The sequence below is a fragment of the Pungitius pungitius genome, chromosome 11 (assembly GCF_949316345.1).
Source record: "Pungitius pungitius chromosome 11, fPunPun2.1, whole genome shotgun sequence".
NCBI lineage: Eukaryota > Metazoa > Chordata > Actinopteri > Perciformes > Gasterosteidae > Pungitius > Pungitius pungitius.
The window spans coordinates 12,605,320-12,628,231 of NC_084910.1; the positions used below are offsets into that span (position 1 = coordinate 12,605,320).

At 45.6% G+C, this 22,912-nt stretch overlaps 1 protein-coding gene across 5 annotated transcripts; it reads left to right on the plus strand.

Moving 5' to 3' along the window:
- The first annotated feature begins 3,052 nt into the window (after positions 1–3,052).
- On the plus strand, positions 3,053–22,294 carry nr4a3 (nuclear receptor subfamily 4, group A, member 3). 5 transcript variants are annotated; one of them, XM_037454820.2, is made up of 9 exons: positions 3,053–3,495; positions 6,360–6,530; positions 7,333–7,414; positions 10,145–10,977; positions 14,959–15,088; positions 15,694–15,857; positions 15,958–16,157; positions 18,718–18,896; positions 20,577–22,294. In XM_037454820.2, the coding sequence occupies exons 3-9, from the start codon at positions 7,351–7,353 to the stop codon at positions 20,837–20,839; spliced, it is 1,833 nt and encodes a 610-aa protein (XP_037310717.1). In that variant the 5' UTR covers positions 3,053–3,495; positions 6,360–6,530; positions 7,333–7,350; the 3' UTR covers positions 20,840–22,294. The 5 variants fall into 5 exon arrangements, with proteins under 5 accessions (XP_037310717.1, XP_037310719.1, XP_037310718.1 ...); XM_037454821.2 differs by lacking the exon at positions 3,053–3,495 and adding an exon at positions 5,389–5,702; XM_037454822.2 differs by lacking the exon at positions 7,333–7,414.
- The last annotated feature ends 618 nt before the right edge of the window (positions 22,295–22,912 follow it).

Here is a 22,912-nt window from a genome sequence, read left to right on the forward strand (position 1 = left end):
GATGAACCACTGTATATACCACAGCTGTGCTCTCACGACTGTCACAATATGGCTCCACACAGAAAGTTTCTATCCAAATGACTCATCAACCTGACTCATAAATATGATTTGTAAAATTGTATTTGTGTGGCAGGAAAATTGTGATTCCAGAGATTCATTCACTGTACATCCATGTACATTTTCATGTAAATCCCACCAATGACTGTCCCCAACCACAAGTGCTTGTGTTTGTGTACATTACTGTCTTTATGAATGAGTCACATGACGCGCAGCGGTAGTGGACGCAGTTCATTACCCACACATCCAATTCTATTAATAGGACAAGGTCATAATCTCTAATCACTTCCACGTCAGGTGGAATAAGAGGGCAGGTTAATCTGGATTACACGTCACCATGTTGAGGTGGTGACAAAAAAAAAGGCAGCTGAAACAATGACTAGCCAGGAAGCGAGCGGGAGAGAGACCAGGGCAAACACAAAGATAGGAGGAGGCCGGAGTCAAACAAAGAGGTATAAAGACTTCTAGAAACGCCTTCCTTTTATAAATAAATGATCCAATGCTCATCCGGTTCATTTTATGTGACCAAAGAAGGCTTATAGATGCTGATTACTAACATAAAAAAACAAATTATTGAGTGAAATAACAGAAATAATAAAAACCCCTCTTATGAAATAAATGATTCATTTATAAGGGCTTACACTCTATGAGCCGGATCTAGCTTTAAAAGCAAAAAAAAGGGAGAACAGCATGGACTTGAGGACAGACTTGTGATATATGCCCATAGGAAATATTTATCTAATAAACCCATGGGGATGGAATCAACTTAACAATCAAAAGTATGGAAAACGGATTATTCTATATTACATTATACGATTGCAAATACAACGACATCTCAGTTATCCATGAAAAGGGTTCAACTCAGGGGTCACCTGCTGACCCCAACCGGGTTTCAGCCCCATCAGATGACAAGAAGAATCCTACAAATTATTGACAGCTCTTTCAGTGTGAAATACGCTTTTTTTGTTGTTGTTACAAACGAATTTCGCATGGCTGCAGTGTCGAATGCTCTGCACATTACAACGCACACTTGAATGAGACAACCCGGGACAAATTGGCTCATTGTATGTTTTGGTGTCTTCTCTCTCTACTGTGCACACGTGCATAAGCAGACGTTTGGCTTCCCTGTCTGTGTGTCAGAGGTGACACGCGGAGAGGGACTTCCCGGGGTGGACAGGTGCACGTTGGTTTAACCATGACCGTGTTAACCACGCACACTCTCCTTTTCACGTTGTTTTGTCACAACAGCCTACAGATCTGCGCCAGTAACACAAAAAAAGCTCTCCTGCGGCGCAGATGTGTCTCGACCACTGCGCTTTGTACCCCGTTGGCGCTCTCAGCTCAAATAAAAAGTGAAATGTGCTCGGCTGGTGGCGAGGAGGCAGCGCTGCAGTGGGAAGCTCGCGACACACAATAACGTCCACAAACCTGCCGTGCGTGTGTCTGATTGAAGACCCCAAGGTTAAAAACGTGTTCGCGTCTACGCGCTGTTGCAGCCGTGAGTCCCAGGGAAGAGAGAGGGGCGCTGTGAGCGCTTCAGAGTGACTCTGGACAGTTGGGTTTTTTTTTCCTTTGGTGTGACGGTTGTGTCAGCTGACTGTATAACCATGTCTTAACCGAATAGCACGTTGACTGAGTGTGCTGATTTTGGAGCCGGGGCTCACTCCCCCCTGTAACAGATATCGGCCCAGTCGCTTTTGACGGAGGGGAACGGGGACACGCTGTACGGCTAAAAATACCTGTCTACGACTATATTTGGCTTGGCTGGATCACAAACGCGACGCTGAAATAGTCGGTCCCGCCCCGGGACAATGAATGGGCTCTCTGCTATCTCACCCTGCCTCCGTCGGCCAGTTATTTTTAGCAACAAGTCTTGCGTCAATCACGAGCCTCAGTGCGTCAAGGCTTCCCCGCCCCCTGGATCTCGTCATTGGTCGGAATCATGACGCTACGTGCCTTGTGATTGGCTCTCGTGCTTTACTGTTCTGAGCCGCTCCGGAGGCAGCTTTTTAATTTTGAGGTTGCCGGGGAGGACGGCTTCTTTCATTTCCCATCAACCCGGATAGTGTGCTTTATCTGGAGTCGAATTAACTTCAGTCAAAATGTGTGTTATATTTGAGATCTTTTTGCTAGGCCATGTAGTAAACTAAAACAAGGGGACCAAATAAAAATGTTTTTTAAATCAGACAAAAAAGCAGGTAGTTTCATTAAATGCATTCAAAATGTAATGAATTAGATTAGAACATGATTCTACTGGTTGGATGAGAAGATTCGACTTCCTCCTGTGCAATTTATTTTACGGGAGAATTTTTCTTTTTATTGCCAAAGGGTCAATATCTTGACAAAATAAGGCTAGACATTGCTATGTGATATCAGGGTGGTACGTTGAAACAAAATCATTTGATTTGGAAAAGGATCTAATAAAATCATTTCACTTCACCAAAGAACACAACCTGGCAATGATATAAGTGGAGGCTATACAATTAGATAGACTTCTATCATCTATCTATATTAAATATTTTGACAGGCGGGGCAGTTTGTCTAAAAAAGTAAAACATATCCATAAAAGATTGTCAAGGCTGAGTATAGAATTGAATAACATTTAATGAAAATCGCCTTCTCAAAAGTGTGCAATATAGTAATCAAATATTTGTTGAACTGAGGTGTGACTTGGCCTTTTATTAGTAAGATTAAGTATTTAGGCAAAGTAAAATCGTACATGTCTCACTGATTAGTTGATTTTGGTTAGCCCTTGTTCAAGCTAATTACTAATCAATTTGTATTTTCTTCCATGTCTTTACTTACCATCATGACGGTGATATTGGAGACTGATATAAAGGGCCTGGTGTAAAAACCACGAGTGTGCCTTTGCCAGTAAGGGCCCCCCTTGGCTTCCTCCCCTACAACCATCAAACCAACCGCCTCCACTTCTCTCTCTCTCTCTCTCTCTCTCTCGCTCTGTTTCTGGCACTGTGAGTGGGACTTGTGTGTCTGGTACTGTAGTGGAGAGAGAAAGAGAACGAGGGAGAGCGAGTGACGTCACCTCTCCCATGGCGTCACATTGACGTAGCGCATACCAGCCGGCAGAGCCCACATAAATGCACTATTTGACTTTCTTCCTTCAGACGGCGCACATAAACAAACCCGCGTTGCAACTCCACACTTTGCACTGACACACTCACGGGAACGGACGAAGACCCTCTCCCTATATCCGGGAGTTTTTCATGTTTTTTAAATTCCGCTTCATGTTTTCTACATTAAGTTAGAAGAAGAAACTTTTTGCCGCCGATGCATCCCGATCCTCGCAATATTAGCTCTACTTTTTTTATACATATTTCTCTTTATTACTCCGACTCTTGGTGATTATTCTGGATGAAAATGGGATACTTGATGCGAGGTTGTTACCACATGTAAAGACGGAACCTCTACAGCAAACCAGTGAGTAAACTGTGAATGAATGACTCTCTAAAACTCTTCAGCGCGTACCACTTGTTGGACTACCGCACTCACACAGAACTAAAACATATTATCTCTTAACTGTGTATTTACTCGTATTGATATAAGGCCGACCTTAAATCTTGAAATCGATACTGTGTTATGATCATTCGTGTCTGCTCTGTCCGACATGGTGCGTCTAACCTGTTGATATGTCAAACTCTAACACGCTGCTCGTATCGTATCCCCCTGTGTGGCGTCTCCAAATAGCAAAAGGAAGCTGAATTACATTTCAATTTACGACAGAAAAGGTATTATGTCCTTTCTCGTTGTCATGGTAATGAGATGCCTCTCACTGAGACATTGAATAGTGGAGTCAGGCGCACTAATGGTCTGAGTGGAGAATAGTGTAACCTAAATTCAGAAGCTGAGAGAGAGCAGAGTTAAAGCTGCTTGATGTCAGTCTCCAAATGTGTGTGTGTGTGTTTAGAAGGGTTGTGCTGTTTATGAGTAAACGGGGTGCGGGTCTGTGTTTACAATCTGACGGATTAGCCATGAGTTTAGGTTATTGTTTCACAAATGAAACGCAAACCGCGTGATGCTTCTCGGCTTTGGTTTACCTTTGGGATTAAAGCGCCACAATCAGTCAGTGTGAGCTGTCCCCCGACTGTCTGTCCCCTGTCTAATGTCTCTGTGAAGGAATAGCCTCTCATTCCACTGGTCGCATGAAAATACCCTCTTCACCATAAAGCCACATTAAAAAAAAAAAGTATTTCCTTAAAGCACCTGATGGCATCACAGACAAAAGTAAGGCTGGGTGCTAATCATAAAACGTGTTGAAACGAGGTTATTTTCTAGTTGTATTTAGCTTGTTTTTCTTCTTCCTTTCACACACTCAGGTTTAGGCACGCACGCAACCGCGCACGAGGGGACTTCTGACACCCCCCCCCCCCCACACACACACACACACACACCCTCCTACCCCCTCAGGACTGATTTACAGTACTCACATATTCCTCTGGTCTCTCCTTAATGTCCTCTCTTTTCTCTGTCTCTGTTTGCTGTCCGGGGTTATTGGTGCAGGGGGCTACCGGGGGCTACCGGCGCTCCGGGGCGCGTGCTTTGCAGCTCTTGTGCCGTTCTCCTGGTTACCGGTGCGCGCAGGGCCAGAGCCCCACCGACCGGTTCGGCCTGAGAAGAAAGCAATGGGGGGGGGGGGGGGGCGTTTGCTCATTTTGAGAGAAAAAAAAACGACCGAATGTCTCACTTTTTCAGTGTTTGTTTTATCTTTTTCCTTTTTTGAGTGAATATTGTCTCAGCTTTATCTTCACTCTCCTAACATTTCACAAAAGTATGTGATAAGAGTACGTTTACGCACAGTTGGGCTCTGCACTTCATAAGCTGAGTAAAGAATGGGGCTCTTTTGCATTCTATTTCAGAAACTGCCATAACCAAATAGCTTTATTGGCATAACGTTTTGTTTTCTCCACTGAAATGGTCCCACACAGAATTGATTGTTTTAAAAATCAATCCTGATCAAGTAAGTGTTATACAGCCGGAATTGTTTGTTTACTCTGGTTTGTCTTCTTACTTTCTTCAAACACATTTCACGACTCGTGAGAATGGTGGTATGGTTGTGGAGAAAAGTGGCTGTTGTCCAACGCAAAGTGGAGGAGTTGCACTTGTTGACACAAGAGATGAGAGCGGACTGCAGTACCCTGTAGCTCAGGTTCGGTCCAGATGCAAACTTGGAGGTCTAGTGGTCTCTCTATCTGGCCGTATGGTCGCGATGCTGTGTCTAACAGAGAGAGAGAGAGAGAGAGGGAGAGAGAGAGAGAGAGAGAGAGAGAGAGAGAGAGAGAGAGAGAGAGAGAGAGAGAGAGGGAGAGACAGAGAGAGAGAGAGAGAGAGGGAGAGACAGAGAGAGAGCGAGCGCGTTAGTTTATTGGAGAGTGTAGCTATGACAGAAAGGGGGCGCTACGCGCCTTGGAATCCGGCGGCCATGGTGCGTCCTTCTGCAGTGAGGGAGTCGGAGGCGCGCGGCGCACTGAAACGCACTGGTTCTGTTTCAGGTCCGACTCTTACACTTTAAAATTTCTCTCTGCATCTGGGTGAACCCCGAGCCCGGCGGTGGCGATCACTGACAGCACAATCGATGGCCTGAAGGGACTGGCAAAGACGGCTTTCATAAAAGTATTCACCTTTGAAAGGTCTGTATTTGTAGAAGCTGCGTTGAGCTGCAGAACATTAGACTCTTATTATCCAAAGAGAGGACAGCTCACTGTTGAATGAAACCTTTCGCCCACGTAAGTGCAACTTTTGAAATGAGCTAAAGTTCCTCAGTTGTGGTTCATATTAATCTCTCTGTGTGCACTGTTTAACGTTGGTCTAGGTTTCATTTTAACATGCACATGTTACTTCTGCTTTGCCTCGCAATGGCTTTTCAGAGAGAATTGCAAAGATTTGCCGTTTAGGCGAATTGCATCTGGAACGATGTTTTAATACCATTTCCTCGTTCTGCTCATTTTCATCCATCTTTACTTATTTGTTAGATTATACTTTCCACAAATAGTTTTTATATATTTAAGTGCAAAATTAAGTTTGGCGTTTTTTCATAAATAGTGTGGCTTTATCTGTTTTTTAAAAATATATTTAGATGTGCAAAGAACGTTAGCCGAATGAAATCCGACCTCTGTGAGGAAATTGTCCAAAGGGAGTTTGGGAAAAATAGGAAACATCGTTTATTCGAGTGATCAGCTCCAATTTCTCCTTGCTGCTTTACGGTGATCACTGAGTGCAGGAACCGCACAATTTGGATTCAGCGGGCCGCCCCATCACCGCCAGTAACCCAGACATCTGTCCTACAGAACCAGGTTCGGAAGAGCGAGCCCGGCCGAGCTTTCAGCACCGGAGATCGGACGTTTCCTTTGCGACGCCCGCCGAATCCTCCCCGCTGCAGGAGCCCTGTCACGGCCGCTGCCACGCGAGCCCACACCTCCGGACACTCAGCACCATTCAGCGCGAAGCTCCTTCACCAGGTAAAGACCACAGCCTCTTTCTCTTTCAATTTCATCCAATGTTTTTTTTCTTTTTGTCTTTCTCTGTGTATTTCTTTCTTCGCGTCATCTCTGTTCTCAGTTGATGCGTGAATCCGACTGTTGTGGTTTATGACTGTTTTTGTTCAGCTATTAGTGTTTAGGTGTCTGGTTACGTTCAGTTTATTATTGTAGAAAATAAATGCAGTCCCCGATGAAGTAAATTGTCAGCTTGATTGTGAGATCAGAGGTTGCGTGTAGAATTTGTTGTATTTAACTTCCGTTTACTGCGTTTAAAATTGCATGACAAATCCCCCAAAAATGTTCTTTTGATCTTAAAATGATCTTTTCGTTGTGTGCGAGTCAGCTCATGTGCTCTTTGTGAGGGATTGTGTGTGTCGGCTGGCAAATAGTGACTGAACTGACTTTTCAATATTTAGATTAAAATATTTCTGAGACCGGAGACTAAATCCCGGGGTCAATCACATAGGTCAAAGAGGGCGATCTTATTTAACATTTTGGTACTGTTTCATTTTGTTTAGGCCTATTATTTGTATCCTGGTCAAGTGAATATTCAATCACATGATAACATTTCCGAATAAATTGAAAACATGATAAAAAAAATCATGATGGGTACTTCACACACGTCAGTGGTGGATGTGTTCTTTTGTGTGGCCCGTGTGCGTATACATCACTTTACCTATTGTGTGAGGCCACTGAATGGAGTTTATGTCATAATTCACTGACCAAAAAAAATAATCTGTCTTTGTATTTATATCTGCAACTTCATGTTTTTATTTGTTAGATCTATGGCATTCTGACAATGAACAAGCGCGCTCAGTTATTGGAACAGCTGCAGTTTGTCCAGTTGAAATGCACACCTCGAGGTTAGAGACTGTTTCCCTTCGCCTCAATGCTGCACCACCTGTGTCTGACTCTGCTTGGGTTATCTGTCCTCTGCTTGTGCGCACGCACACACACGCACGCACACAAGCACACACACCTGCTGAAAAAGACAATCTAAGTGTGGTGTTGGATAAAGGTTTCCACGCTAGTTGCAGCAGCATGAAAATAAAGATCCTCCACAGATACAATTCTATTTGTATTGTTGATTATGAGTGAGAGGGTGCACTTGCATGTGTGTGTGTGTGTGTGTGTGGTGTGTGTGTGTGTGTGTGTGTGTGTGTGTGTTACTGAGAGAAAGCTAGGAACACAACCAGAGGTAAAGCACAAAAAATGTGATTGTGTGCAGACACTAGAGGTTTTACAGGTTTTTCTCAGCATAAGGGCTCGTGTTATTGGAAGAATAAGCACATGCAGGTTCATGTTGACATCTTGGACACGTTTACTGGTGAAAATATTTGTATGTGTGCGTGTACGTTTCTGTGTGTTGGAGTAAATAAGTCGTCAGAAGCGTCTTCCGTCACTTGACAAACACGTTAAACATACGTCACTACAGTTTGTTTTGCAAAATTGATTGGCCTCTCTCTTTTTGTCATTCTCCTCTTCTCTGGGGTATGAATTCCCACTTAATTTTATGTCTGCATACACAGCTGTTGATAAAATACTGTATTAGTTTGAAGTCATAAACATTTGGAACGCACACACACACACACACACACACAAAGTACACAACATGTAGTAACTCTCCTGTGTCCACAGGTAAATTCCTTCCTCTGATGCCTCTCATCAGTTGCAAAAGTACTTGAGGTATAGAAAGGCCCCATGACGCCCACGTGTGTGTTTTTCCAAGTGGGTTAAAGAGCTGGTCAGTAGCAGAAGAAGGAAAAAAACGTAAAGCACACGTAGGTTGACAGCTTGACTCATATCCTCATTTCAACAAGTGTAGGTTAATCCGCAAATGCTTCGTCTGCACCCAATAATGGATTTAAAGTTAAAGTTAGATATCACCGCCATTCTTTTCAAATCAACTGCAGGTTTATTAACTTTTTCCCAAGAGGTCAAGTGTAAGAGGTCAACTCTCTTTTTTTAACCTTTTTTTTGTCTTGTTATAAGAACCACAAAAATAAAATTACAAAATGAAATAAATGAATAGGTTAATAAATCGATGAGTGTCCCTTTTGCTTTAATTAACGCTTTGAGTCATCCTTTTGTTCCTCGAAACCCCGCAGCCAAAACGCAGGCTGCCCCTTAAGGAATCATTTAATTGTGTTAGAGCAGCTCAAATGAATGTGTCACTGAGTCTGCTTTTGCCATGACTGACATCCGTGCACCGCAGGCATATATGGCCGCAAACTAAAAGTTGGAAGTTATCATTTCAGATGTATTATTATCAGCCTACAGACGTTAGTTGCACATTAATGCAGAAAACGGAAGAGTGGGGGTTATTTAGACAAAAAGGTTGGGGGGGGGGGAGGGGGGGGGCATTCATTTTCCTGACCGAGCCTGAGCGCGTCGCTTTGGATTGAGGTATTTGTGAGCTGCTATAACAACAGCGACCCCGTGTTTCCCCATCTTATTTGACTAGACAAACATGACGCGCGTTGAACGAAGCCGATTACGGCAGCGCGCATGCTGGGCGTCAAAGGGAGCTGCGCCGTGTTGACAGTTCCCTTCTCAGGAGCGACGAGCAAACACCACAAAGCCCTGCCTGCGCTGACACTCATGACCGATTAACCCGCCCACACACACTCATCATGCACACACACACACACACACAGGTGTGGAGTATGGCGTAAGGGGTTTGATAAGACAGGACCAGAGTCTACAAACTCGCAGATGATGAGGAGGTGGCCTGCTGCTGTGACGGAATCAAATCAAGCGGAACAACTCAAGACATGCCGACTGGCGTCTGTTGCAGTTAAAGGAAATATCTGAGTCTGTGTGTGTGTGTGTGTGTGTGTGTGTGTGTGTGTGTGTGTGCGTGCGTGCGTGTGTGCGTGCGTGTGTGGGGGGGGCAGAAAACATCCACCATAGGATTCCATTATTATTTGATGTTATCTCATCTGCTTTCCCATCTGACTAACCAGCTTAACCCACCCACACACACGTGCAACACAAACACACACATCCTGGTTGCATACTTCAGCATTTCAATCGAGTTTCTCGTGCTGATAATCTGCAGCTTCTCTTACTGAACTAATGGTGGGAGAGTCGACAGCGTCTGCGGTGGTGTGTGCGTGCTCCAAATGGTTCTACTTATTCAGCGAGGTGCATGAAGGGCTTAAGCAGGAAATTGAGTAAATGGTGGTAAATGGAAATATTTAGTCCTTAAAAGGTGCATTCAGAAAACTTTTATAACTTTGCAAATGCTCTGACACCTCAAGAGCTGAAAAACTGCCTGTTCCAATAAAGCTGTGCAGAAACTTTTAGTCATGCACTGTTTAATTGTTGACCCTGTTTGGCACTACCCTGCATGTAGTTACAGAAGTGCCCTTCCTGTTTTTGGTTCTGTGGGTAATTTCCCTCCTGATGTCCTGCTTTTCTATTTAAATTAGTGGTTAACTAATAGGTAATTTCCGCACTGACTATCCATAGCCATACAGCTGTGCATTACTAACACCAAAAAAATGCTTTTGACTGAAAACTTTTGTGATACACGTGGTCTGATACGCGACGCAGCTCTAACCTCCGTGTGTCCTCTGTCTCCCTGCCAGAGATGCCCTGTGTGCAGGCTCAATACGGGCCCGCCCCTCCAGGCTCCGCCTACTCTGGCCAGTCCTTCAGTTACCAGGGCGACAGCTATAGCTCTGACCTCATGACCCCTGACTACACCAAGCTGGACCTGGGTGGTGGTGAGATCTCTGCCGCCGCCACCACCTCCCTACCCAGCTTCAATGTCTTTGTGGAGGGCAGCTATGAGCCCAAGTCCTCCTGCCTTTACCAGATGCCCACACACAGGCCCATCAAAAAGGAGGAGGAGAGCTATCCGACTGCTCCGCCACTGGAGGCCATGTCGTCCTCCACCATGTACTTTAAACAGTCTCCCCCGTCCACGCCCACCACCCCGTCCATGCCGCCCCAGCCTGGCACCTCATTCCTGTGGGAGGAGCACCACCTGGCCCCTCCTTCGCACCCCCACTCTCTGGGTTCCGGCCTGGAGACGGGCCCCCTCAAGTCGCCCCGCTTTCAGCACTTCTACCAGCACTCGCCTCCCCACAGTGGGGGCAGCGTCGGCGGTTACGACAGCCTGGCTGGAGGACTGGTGCGCACCTCGTCGTCGTCCTCGTCGTCGTCCTCCTCTGTCTCCCACCCTCACTGTCCGCCCCTGGAGCAGCCCATGTACCAGCTGCACCGCGGGGCCGGGGGAGGCAGCCTTGCCTTCCGCTCCCTGGCTCTCGGGCCCTGTGGCCCCCTACTAGGAGACAGCCTGCCGTCGCCTCCGCCGCGGGGACCCCAAGGAGAGGGCACCTGTGCGGTGTGTGGGGACAATGCAGCCTGCCAGCACTACGGCGTACGCACTTGTGAGGGCTGCAAAGGCTTCTTCAAGGTAAAAAACTTAACTAAAAAAAACAAATATGACACTGAGGGTTGCTCCAAAAAAGAGAAGGCCTCACCTCCGTCACTTCAAGAAAGAACTACTTTTATTCTTTTGAAGTACCCCTCTGGTGCCTCTGTGGCTTCTGTCCGACACACACACACAAACATTCCACCTCATCACTCGGTAGCTGTGAAGAAGCGTTTGATTTGAAACATGTTTCTTGCGGCTGCCTCGCCTCCCGTCTGCACTCGTCTCTGCGCTCTCCAAATCGCCTTTAGAGTCATCATGAAAGCACAACACTCCCACAGGGGCTGTCTCTCCCAGGGCCAACTTGTGTCTTTTTGCCTGGTCTGTCTGTGTTTATTTGTTTTGCTTGTGTTAGGTGAGAACACAGGATGATAAAAAAACAAACAAATACTCTCACTCATGCTATGAGTCAAGTGGAAAAGGAATCCTCTTTTAAATCTAAGTTTCCTTCCAGGGCTTTTTTTAGTGAATCGGTAGCCACAAAATTGACCACATTTCACTGTCATCTACTGAGGACGATATGAGTCAGTTTGAGATGTGGTCCCTCGAATGTGAATTAAATCAAACATTTTTCAGCTCACGGTCTGACATCCAATTCAGCTCCCGCGCGCATACACTCAGTTACACAAAGTCAAGAAACATCATGTCGTTTTTACATCTATATTTGAATCATCTTCGTGTCATAAGAGACAATAGACACAACAAACTTCTCTGACACGTGGATGTGGTACACTGCCTCCTTCAAATAACAGCAAACTCACACTCGGTCTGTGGAGGGATTTCTTTGCACAGTTTTTGATTGATAACATTTTCTGGTTGTTAAGCGTGGCTGAATGAGACAAGAGAGAGCAAGAACGAGGGGGGGTGGGTGCGAGTGGGGGGGGGGGGGGGGGGGGCACAGAGGTAATTGAATAATGCCTCTGGTAGGTGGAAATGAATTATCCTTCTTTTCAATTAGTTTCACAATTAGTTTTTATTTAGTAATTAATGAAAGCAGCGTCTGGTGGCAGCAGGCCGCAGGCTGTCTGCTTGCTTGCAGTGCTCAGCAGCCTGTCAAACCTCACCATGTTTCCTTTGCACACGCATGCAAAAGCAACCAACCGTGCACACAGCAACGTGTTCATGTCTATCAGTTTGTTTCACCCTTAGTCGGGGATGCAACAGTAAAAGCTGAAACATGCTTTTCAAACACCTGCTCATTTGCATGTTATCAGCCACATTACCTCCATTATCCTGATGGTTTTATTGTTCCCGAAAAATATTTTTTCTGATTATATTTAATTATCCCTGAATGGTTAATACACATTAACAGAGGCTTGCTGTCACTTTTGTTATTCATTAGTGCAATTTATGGAATATTTTCAATGTCAATTAATTTGCACTCTCAAATCGATTTTTTATTTTTTTCAGGAGAACGTAGTCCATTCACTGGTTTCTATAAATTAAGTATTTAGAATATTTTTTGTTGAAATAAAAACAGAACTCAGCTGTTGTACACGCAGTATGCTAGACACAACACATATTAGTAAAACTGACGTGTTTTATACTTTCCTAACTAGTGAGTTACTTTCATTGCACTTTTGAGCTCACATCATTTTGATCTGACAAAGTTTAGGAGGTGCTGTCTAGAGGTAGAAGAACACTGGAAATCAAGATGTTAAAATTGACAGAACTATATCACGTAAATTGAAATATATTTAATTAATTCAGGAAATGCAACATGTTAAACACCCATACATACATACCCCATACCCATACAACGTTAGGTCTATATTTTCCGTAAAGGAAAACAATTTAATCTGCCTGGAGATACACATAACTCTTTAAATAACCCTTTCGCTTCCTCTGCAGAGAGAGAGAAAGAGAGAGAGATTGCTTTGAATTAAGAAGCAGAGGATCTGAGGGCAGATAGGAGGCAGTGGGAGGAGAAGGGGAACAAAGTCCCTAGAGGCTTTTAATTTAGGCTTAGGCCATTAGCACATGTTACATGTCAAGTATTTGCCTCCATCCAGCCCCTAAAACACGCAGCATGTGAGCTCCTGTATAAGCGTGAGCGTGTGAATGGGATATATGTCTCATTCCTCAACTCTGAATGTCAACATTTGACTGAGCCTGTTTTCATTAAGACCTTGACCTCGCCTACTGCCAACCTCCACTTTCTGATGCAGGCAAATTTTGAAATTAGTCAGTGTCGCCCTCAAATTGAAATCCAACCAGTATTGCCTTGAAAAACCAGATAGAGTATATGAATTGACCAAGAACAATATATTAACCATGCTTTTAAAAATACACATACAATGAGCTTAGCAGCAATGAGCAAGATAGCCTACAGATTTCCTAACCGTATTGAGATTATTTGGTTTGACGATCAGAGACTGATATGTCGTGTCCCTCTGAGACGCCAGTCCTGCCCCACGTTGCTTATTAGAAGGCAAGGTCACAAGAGCCCCAACCAAACACACACACACACACACACACACACAAAACAGTGGCGAGAGACATGAGACATAGGCCTGCGCATGACCTTAATTGATCATTCCAACTTTAGGCTTTTATTGGAAGCAGATTTATTATTCCACCCTTTGGTCACCAAAGCAAACCAGTTTACACCACTTATGAATGAACAGGTAAAAAAACACGGTCATATTGCAAAAACTTGAAGAAGAAAAAAATGTACACCTCAAATCCAAACATCAGAGTTTGACTCCACGCAAAAAGTTGAACTCAAGCATGTTAATTCCAGACGCGAAAGACTGTGCACGTGTACACATACATATGTCATGCAGCCTGCACACAGCTTCACGTTTAGTTCGATCTCCCACTAAACGGATGCTATTTACTCTCAAACACATTAATGACGATAACTAACTTATCCCCGCGCGCACGGGTCACTGACCATTGCAGGGATGAGGGGGATTTAATTCAGAGCGATCTGCGGTGCCATGGCAACGGCTCTCATCCTGCGCTGGCGCCCATTACGCGCCAGTTCCGCACTCGCGCCGGAGCATATGGAATAATTGGTGTGTTATTGGTCTCCCGGGGGCACGGGCATGTGTGGCGCGAGGGGTTCCCTAATTGGATTTATTTGTTTTGATGTGTTTTAGAGGCGTTAAAGAAGAGGAGAAGCTGCGACACTTTCCATGTTCCATTTAGTTTAATTTGGAGTTTGTTCTGGTGCTGTCTTGTCCGAGTGGACTCCTGGAGTATGAATGTAAACACCGATGCAAATTACACTTTTATCATCGCGTAATTCGCTGTAACAGATTTGCACCTCAGGCAAAGACTTGCTCATGTCGAATCCCCCCAAAACGTCTGCAAAGGTTGTCAGCAAGCACCAGGAGACCTCACCGGATGCAACAAATTTACTGTACCGATTGTATTCACTTGTGGTTTGTTTATTAACAATACTGACCATTATCACACTGCGGACGAACATTAGGCTACTCTGTTAATATTGTCTCTCATCTCAGCTCGTTTCCGATTTCATTTTAATAAGGTCAGTAATAATCGCGCCGGCCAGCCGAGGAGAAAACAGCTCCCGCGGGGCCCATTGAGAGAGGGGCAATGCACAAGGCCCCGGAGCTCCCGTGAACTGACCCACGAGCTTCACAAACAATCTGATCACGCAGCTCTTACGACCGATGCGCCCCCCCCCCCCCCCCCCCACCCAATCGCGCGGGACCCGCCTCTGTCCGCCACACGCTCGGTCCCCATTGTCAGCTCCAGCGCTAATAAAATTGTCCCTCCTGCAGGCGAGGCTTGTTGGGAAATTAATTTTATCTAATTATACTGATGTCAACGCCGCCTTTCAGAGCGTAATTAAAATCTGACCTGCGAGATTCTGCTTTCGTTCTTTGACGGGGAAAGAGGGGGGGCAGAAATTGAATTAAACAAATGAAATATTAGTTGGCTGATTGTGTTTTGAGGCTTATATCGGAATGTGGGTTTCTTTTCTCTCTCCAGCGCACCGTGCAGAAAAACGCAAAGTATGTGTGTCTGGCCAGTAAGAACTGTCCCGTGGACAAGAGGAGACGCAACCGCTGCCAATACTGCCGCTTTCAGAAGTGTCTGAGTGTAGGCATGGTGAAGGAAGGTAAGAGAACATGAAGTGACCACACGATTTAGACACACACACACATCCGAGCGCAACTTAAGTTTGACCTCTCCAGTCCATGATGATGACGTTTGTTTTTGCAATGAGGGTTTAAAAGGCCGCTAATGACGTGGCTGATGGCAGCACAGACGCATCCATTGAACAGTCACCTTTTCTACACGTAGACAACTCGTACACGAAGGCGCTTAGACATTCTCACACTTTCTCTGCATTTGCATCATCGCATCTGATACAGCTGACTGTTGCTGCACAGTGGGAATGTCTGATGTGAAGAGGTGCAATGACACATTCCTGCATTTCTCATCTATTTCACACGCAAATTCCCTCGTGAATGCAAACAAACCTGAACGCACCTCTTCATCCCGTGGAGCAGCTCCACTGCCATCTGCTGGCTAGTGGGCTCCTGTGTGTGGATTGTGGGAAGGTTGGGAAAGCTACAGCGATAAAAGCCTCAGTCATAATTCTACCGCTATAAAATACTGATGAATCAGTTAGCGAATCGAAGTTCTTATTGTCGATGCTGCATATTGGAAAATTAAACTGACGAACATCTCCGTTGTCTACTCTGCATTTCTTGTTCCCAGTGGTTCGTACTGACAGCTTGAAGGGGCGCCGAGGCCGTCTGCCTTCCAAACCAAAGAGCCCCCTTCAGACAGAAGCGTCTCCTCCTTCTCCACCCCTCAGCTTGCTCTCCGCTCTCGTCAGGGCTTATTCTCACTGCACCCCCCGGGACCTCGACTACAGCCAGGTAGCCCAACACGCACTTTACATTTTAGTTAAGAAAATGCATTGAGTGAGAAACATGGCTTGTTGAGAGGGATCATTCAGTCGTTTATTTCCCTCCCCAGTTCAGCGCTGCCGACCCTCCCTCCTCCTCCTCAGACGCCGAGCACATCCATCTCTTCTACAGGCTGCTCACCATCTCGATGGAAACCACACGATGCTGGGCAGAACGGCTGCCCGGGTTCTGCGAGCTTCAGCGTGACGATCAGAACCTGCTCATTGACTCTGCATTCCTGGAGCTGTTTGTCCTGCGATTGGCTCACCGGTAAGATATGGCGAGGGGGTTTGGTGCCTGAACAAAAAAGACAATCGATGACAGCTTTATTTTCACTTTTTCATCTCCAGTCCAAATGTGTGCATTTAAAAACATATTCCACTATATATTTCAAATACACACCTAGGGCTTTATTAAAAACTCAGCCTCCTTTGGCCCAGGATACTATATTGGGCATATCCCTTTACCATCACACTACAGTGTGTACCTGGCCTGCTATAGTGCATATCCAGTGTAGGAGGAGCGGAGCTGAGCAATCTCCATTTGAACCAAATTATGAATGGAGTCTGTAGCTACGACAGCAGCTCCACCCACAGAGTTCCGGTCCTCACGCCTGATATCTGACGCACAGAGAGCTCTGTGTGTGTGTTCTGCGGGCTAAAACTGTGCTAACATTGTGAACTGTGAGTTGGCAGGATCAATTCCATCTAAAAGCTAGTCAGCTGAGAAACTGAAAAGGACTGTTATAGAAGGAAATACATATTCTATTCAGCTGACTGAAATAAAAAAAAGAAAGAAATCGACTTAACTTCCTTCAAGCATCCATTGGTGTGTGCGTGTGTTTGCGTGTGAGCGTGTGTGCGTCTCGCTCTTGGATACCTGTGGTGCCATTATGACTGCCCTTGCCCATCATTGCCTCAGAATTGCCCCTGGTTACCATTCTGTTCTCGTAAGGCATGTGGCTGGTTATATTTATGAGGAGGACGGGGTTGGGATACAAGCTCATCCCTTTGTCTGCGCTGTCGTCTCGTGAAGAAAACCAACACAGTCACACACTCAAGCACACTTACTCACACACACTCACGCACACTGATGATGTAGAATCCCAACCTTCCCTCCTCCTCCCAGTGAAGTTCCAGGTGCAGGGTGGGTAGAGGACGGGTGGTGGCATCACAGTCCCAGCAGGAGGGGGATCATGCTGGAACTCTGACTCACGCTTAATGGTGGACTCATACGGGCCTCCGTCGAACACACACATGCTCACGCACACCGCCCATCTTCCCATCAGCCAAACTCCCACGGCACAGAAGAAAACACACAAACACGGCCTTACTTTATCTGTGCAAAGGATGAGGTCCACGCTCCCATCTCATTGTTGACGCAGCCTTACATTGACCCTGTGCTGAACTCAGGTGTCTCGCAGACCTCTGTGCAAGAATATATCTGTATGCTTGTGAGGCTCTGTGTGTGTGTGTGTGTGTGTGTGTGTGTGTGTGCAGGGTAAATTTGCTCTGCTTTTCTGAGTTGGCATTGCCGTAAGCACCCCGTTACCAAACAGTTTCTGTGGTTATTGGTTGATTACCGTGGTGACAGTGTAGTCAGGAGTGAGTGGAATGTGTGGCAGACATCCAGCTGAGTGTGTGTGTGTGTGTGTGTGTGCGTGCATCTGCCTGGCTGATTGTTTGCCAGCCTGTCTGCGTAGTTCTGCTCATGTGCTACTATCAGACATGGGTCAAATAGAATTGTGTAACTCACTGGTAGCTCAGTGCACCAGAGGGGGATTTTACTCTATCAGGGTAATTCACCGTATCAACTAGGTCTCATAGACATTTATAGTGAGTTAGCCCTAAATCCTATTGAATTCCTAACATGCTGTTTCTTCTGTTTTATATTAATCTGAAGTAGAAGATTATATATATTCCCCCATACCAACACTCGATTCATAATCTTAAATGCGCAATGTCAAGAAGCATTGCTCATAAATGCTAAAACCTTTTTTAGAAATCCCAAATATTGAAGCCATTTAAAGTTCCAGGGGTTTATTTACTACGACCATTAGCGTAAAAAATCCCCCCCCCCCCACCACCACCTGGTTCTTTGTTTTTCATAACTGCTAAACCAATGTTTATGTGTGGGATGTGATTTGATGCTTCTGCCCCCCCCCCCCGTCTCTGAGGCTTTCCCTCTCTCATCATCTCGTCATGCAAGCACACACTTTCTGCCCTTGACCCATTTTCTCGAGATCTTGCAACCAAACACTTTTCCTGGTCTCTGCAAAAAGACCCGCTCTTCATTTAGGCGGTAATGAAGACTAGTCATCGCCCTCCCCCAGTCATTGGTTGTTGTCTTTCCCTCTCCGCTCGATGGTAAACAAGGATGTTGTGTTTCGTGAGTAACTGATGGCTAAATGCATCTGAGAAGCCTTTTCATTTCCTCATTAAGGCTTTGTGTTACCACTGCACACCGCAGGCCGGGCACATTAAAGCTAAAGTAGTTCACCTATTTGCAAATACACACACACACACACACACATGGAGCAGAACTTTGCTCTAACCCCCTCACCCCTTCTGCCAAGAGGAAACACAGGAATGTTTTAAAATGCTATAATTTGGAAAACACAACCTTAATCAGCTGCATGCTTGTGTTTGATGTGCGTCCCGTTTGTTTGTGAGTGCGCATACTGCCAGGTTTTCTCATTGTTTTTATTGTAATTGTTTCCTTGCCTCAGTATCTCAAGCCATATTTACAATACATGAGGGAAACTGCAGCGTTTCATTGGAGAAGAGCTCTAACCAAAAATCCGTCATCTCCTCTTTCCTCTTTGTCTCAGGTCGATGTTGTCGGAGGATAAACTAGTGTTCTGTAATGGCTTGGTGCTGCACAGGTTCCAGTGCCTTCGTGGGTTCGGAGAGTGGCTGGACTCCGTCCGGGACTTCTCCACCCACCTCCAGAGCCTAAACCTGGACGCCTCCGCCTTTGCCTGCCTGGCCGCCCTTGTACTGCTCACAGGTAAAAAACCCAAGCCAATGACTTTCATATCACAAAATCACAATCAGGAGAAAATCAAAATAAAATACGTATGAATGAGGTTGACAACAAATGAGCGTGTTTCAAAAAATCATTGTCCATCATACAAGGTGTTACATCATACAATCTTCGATCTAGATCATACAATCTTGCGAAAATATACGGATGAAAATCCACAAACACTTTCTTTATCCAGAGCCTTTTCCTGTGAGTGAACTCATGTGACAGTGATCAGGTGGATACATCCACTAACGTCACACGTACGCTCAAGGACACAAATGTGCATGCTTGTTCTCCCACATCTCTGCCTGAAACAAGAACCCGATATCCTGCAGCACCTGCTGCACCTGCCTCACACCTGCCCATCTAATCAGTGTGCATGTGTGAAAAAATGAGGGATAGTCGGAGCTCTGCAACTGCAAAGAAGAGACAATCAGGAGTGACCAGTAAAGCACATTAGAAACAGTCAATTAGTACTCAAAGGTGACGGAGGAGGCCCGTGCAATTAATATTCCACTTTTGAAGCTTTTACCTCAGAGACACCGTGCTAGTGTGTAATGGGTAAACCCCCCCCATGTTCATCTTTCTTATCTCACTCTGCCACCTCCTTCTCTTCCTCCACCTTCTCTGCCTCTGTCCAAGCCCCCCGACCCCGTCCTCACTCTCTGGGGGAGCACTTAACTCTGTGCCTCATCGACCAGCCCACCGTGGAGCACAGCTCTGGAATGGCGTCTGCCCCGCTCTCAGTGGCTCTCTGCCACCTCGGTAAAGCACACAGAGAGCCGCCACGACAGGGCCGCCAGAGCCGCCAGGCGATCGACCGCTTCAGAGTGGCCCCTGCAGAAAGGCAGTCATTGATCCCTCCCCGGGAGTTTGCGCGCATAGAGAAAGGAGGGATAGGGAAAGAGGGGGAAGCGAGAGTGTGCGCGAGAGGTCTGAAAGCTGCCGTGAAAGCAGGGCCGCAGTGACTCCGTGGAAGCAAACCCGGGACAAACAAAAGAGTCATATTAACAAACAATAAATAAGCTTCGGATGCTGAATACCTCAAAGTGAGACTGGTCTTACTGACAGCCTCCCTGCAGATCATGTGTGTGCCTCTATATGTGTGTTTGTGTGTGAGGCTGGACACCCTGTTCTCTGCAGAATGAGTTAGTGTCACATTAAGCCTGGTACGGGTGCCACAGGAGTTGCTATGGGCAGCAGTGTGTGTACATGCGTGTGTTTCTAATTGAATTTGGCGGCTCACAGGCCCGAATAATCAGCTAATTGTTGAACACTTTTGTTTTTGTCAGTGCCTTAAACTGCAGGGACAATTTGTCTGTTAGTGTGTGTTTAACTGTTTGTATAAGCTATGTGTATATATATATATACATGTGTGTGTGTGTGTGTGTGTGTTTGTGTGTGAGTGTGTGTTTGTGTACACAGTGTACAGGGGGCTAATTAGGTTAGACTGCGTATTGATCCGTAGTGAGTGAGACAAGTTAAGGCCTGTTAAGAACATTAGCTATACCGGCTAATGAGGTGGAATTCAATATAAAAGAAGATGTAGCTAATGCTCTGTCAGCTGTACGAGCTCTGATGTATGTCTGCTTATTTATAGGATGTAATTTCTGCTGCCTAATGGGTAATTTTCCTAATGTCTCTGTCTCTGTCGATCCGCAGAGCAAGTCCCAGGTCTGAAGGACTCAAAGCGGGTCGAGGAGCTGCAGAATAGAGTGATTTGTTGTCTCAGAGACCACCTGGGTTGCAGCTCCGCTTCCTCCTCGTCCAAGCCGGTGCCCCCCCTGAGTCGTATTCTGGGTTTAAGAGCAGAGCTCCGTTCCCAGAGGACCCAGGGCCTTCAAAGGATCTTCTACCTGAAGCTGGAGGACCTGGTGCAGCCCCCACCGTTGATTGACAGGTTCCTGGACACTCTGCCCTACTGACTGGTGGGATGACCACACAGAGAAATAACCCCCTCCCCCCGACCTCTCCTGGAGCGCGCGCACACATTCGGAGAGACTCTCACTCCCCTCTGACTGTACAGAGCAGAGAGCCAATCAAATGCTTCGCACTCAACGGGACAAGCAACTGAACGCTTTTCTCCAGTTTAACAGACGATCACACAAACGCTTCACCGCTTTTTATTTGATCCTCTGGTTTTTCTCATGCGGGGGGGGGAAGATGACGAGGTTGGGATGGACCGAAAAATGACTGTCCTCTTCCAGCAAAAAAGAAAGATGGTTTATAAATACTGTTTATCTGTGTTTTTGCTGACATCCGTTATGAGGACTCCTTTTGAATAGAGAGGGAGGGATGGTCCCAGTGAAACACAAATTACTGTGTATTCTACATCCTCCTGCTGAAATTCGGAAGGGGCTTTTTTTATACTAAAAATGTCCTGAAATGGCAGAGGTCATCCAACAAAGCAGACACAGATATTTCATAAACACATGGTTGTTGGGCTCTTGATTCCAAGTGCAATTTCTTAAGTGCTGTCTCGCCGCAAAAGGAATAAGTGGAGAATTAATGGTTTAATGTCAAACTCTAAATTATTTCAACGGAAAGACTTGTCTTGTACTATCAGGAGCTAAACAGTCCACGTCTGGCTTTAGACAGCAGAGGAGATGTTGTGCACTAACAATTGATGACTGAGTCACCCAGACTTGAACTCGCTGTAGTATGTTTTTTTTTTTTTTAATTAACTCATTTTTAAACCATAGGTCATGAATAAGAATGGAGGAATAAACGTGGACAAAAATTGGCTTTTGAAGCACTTACACCCTGACAAGGGCTAGAAGCACAGACACACACCCTACCTGCTCCCCTTGGGGGTGGCGGCGAGTCGGGGAGAGTAGGGTGCTCGCCAGCCGTATGTCCAGGGATGAAACATTCCGCAGTCATGCTCTTTTTCTATTTGTTTCTATGTGGAGGCTGTGTGAGAGTGTGGATGGATTAGTCGCATACTGTCTTTGTGTGTACGCTTAGAGAAGGGTCATATGCATGGTGGGTTATAAGCTGTCACGAGCTGCCATATCCCGTCAAAACAGCTGTGTTTGTGTCTCAGACTGTGGCTCTGTGGGGATCTCCCTGGGCATCCACCACCCACTCACAGTCTCACAGTTTAAAATATGAAAAAAGAAAATTATAGAGATATAAATATATATATATATAAATATATATATATACAAAACTAATATTTTGAAGTGTTTTTAGCTTTTTCAAATATTGTGGTACAAGTCGTGCGTTGTTTTTTGAAGAAGAGAAAACAAAAAAACAAAAAAAGTTGGTGTTTTTCAATGTCCCTTTTTGGTTTGATTTTTATTTTCTTTCTCTTTGGTTCACTGGATTTTCTGTTCAGCACTTTGAAATCATAAACTAGTTCTGATTATTCTGCCAAACTGCGTCCTGTGCTTTGATTTGTACTTTGATTTGTTTTATATGACTTGTACACAAAAGCCCCAAAAATCAGAATTACAGTTTTTCAAGACTAGGCCTAAATTGAGCTGATTGTATTCTGGATTCATATGCCTGTCTGGTGAGACACAAAAGCCTCTTGACAGGTAAAAGACCCTGCCTCTCCCCCGGGGGACCCTTGGGCTCTCAGAGAGAGTAGAAGGGGATTAGGAGAGTGGGAAGGGGGAGGAAGAGGGAAGCCCCAACAGCTTCATGTTAGCATGAGGTCCAGATCAGCCTCCAGCCTCGTTAAACACCATCGATCGCCATGGTGACATTTCACAGCACATGCCATCCATACTGTCACTGCCATCACTCACTCGTCCTCCTGCGCAACAGCACGGGCACTATCACACACACACACACATACACACACACACTTTGTTCCTATGGCAGCCAGGTGATTGATAGTAACTGTGGTAGTGAAATTGTGAACAGCTTCTCTAACTGTGTGCGTGGGGAGAGTAAAGTTCAGAGTGAGTACCGAAGTGTGGAGTGCACCATGTTGAACGATATGACACCACACAACACAAAATATTCACTCCTAAGAATTCACTCCCTGA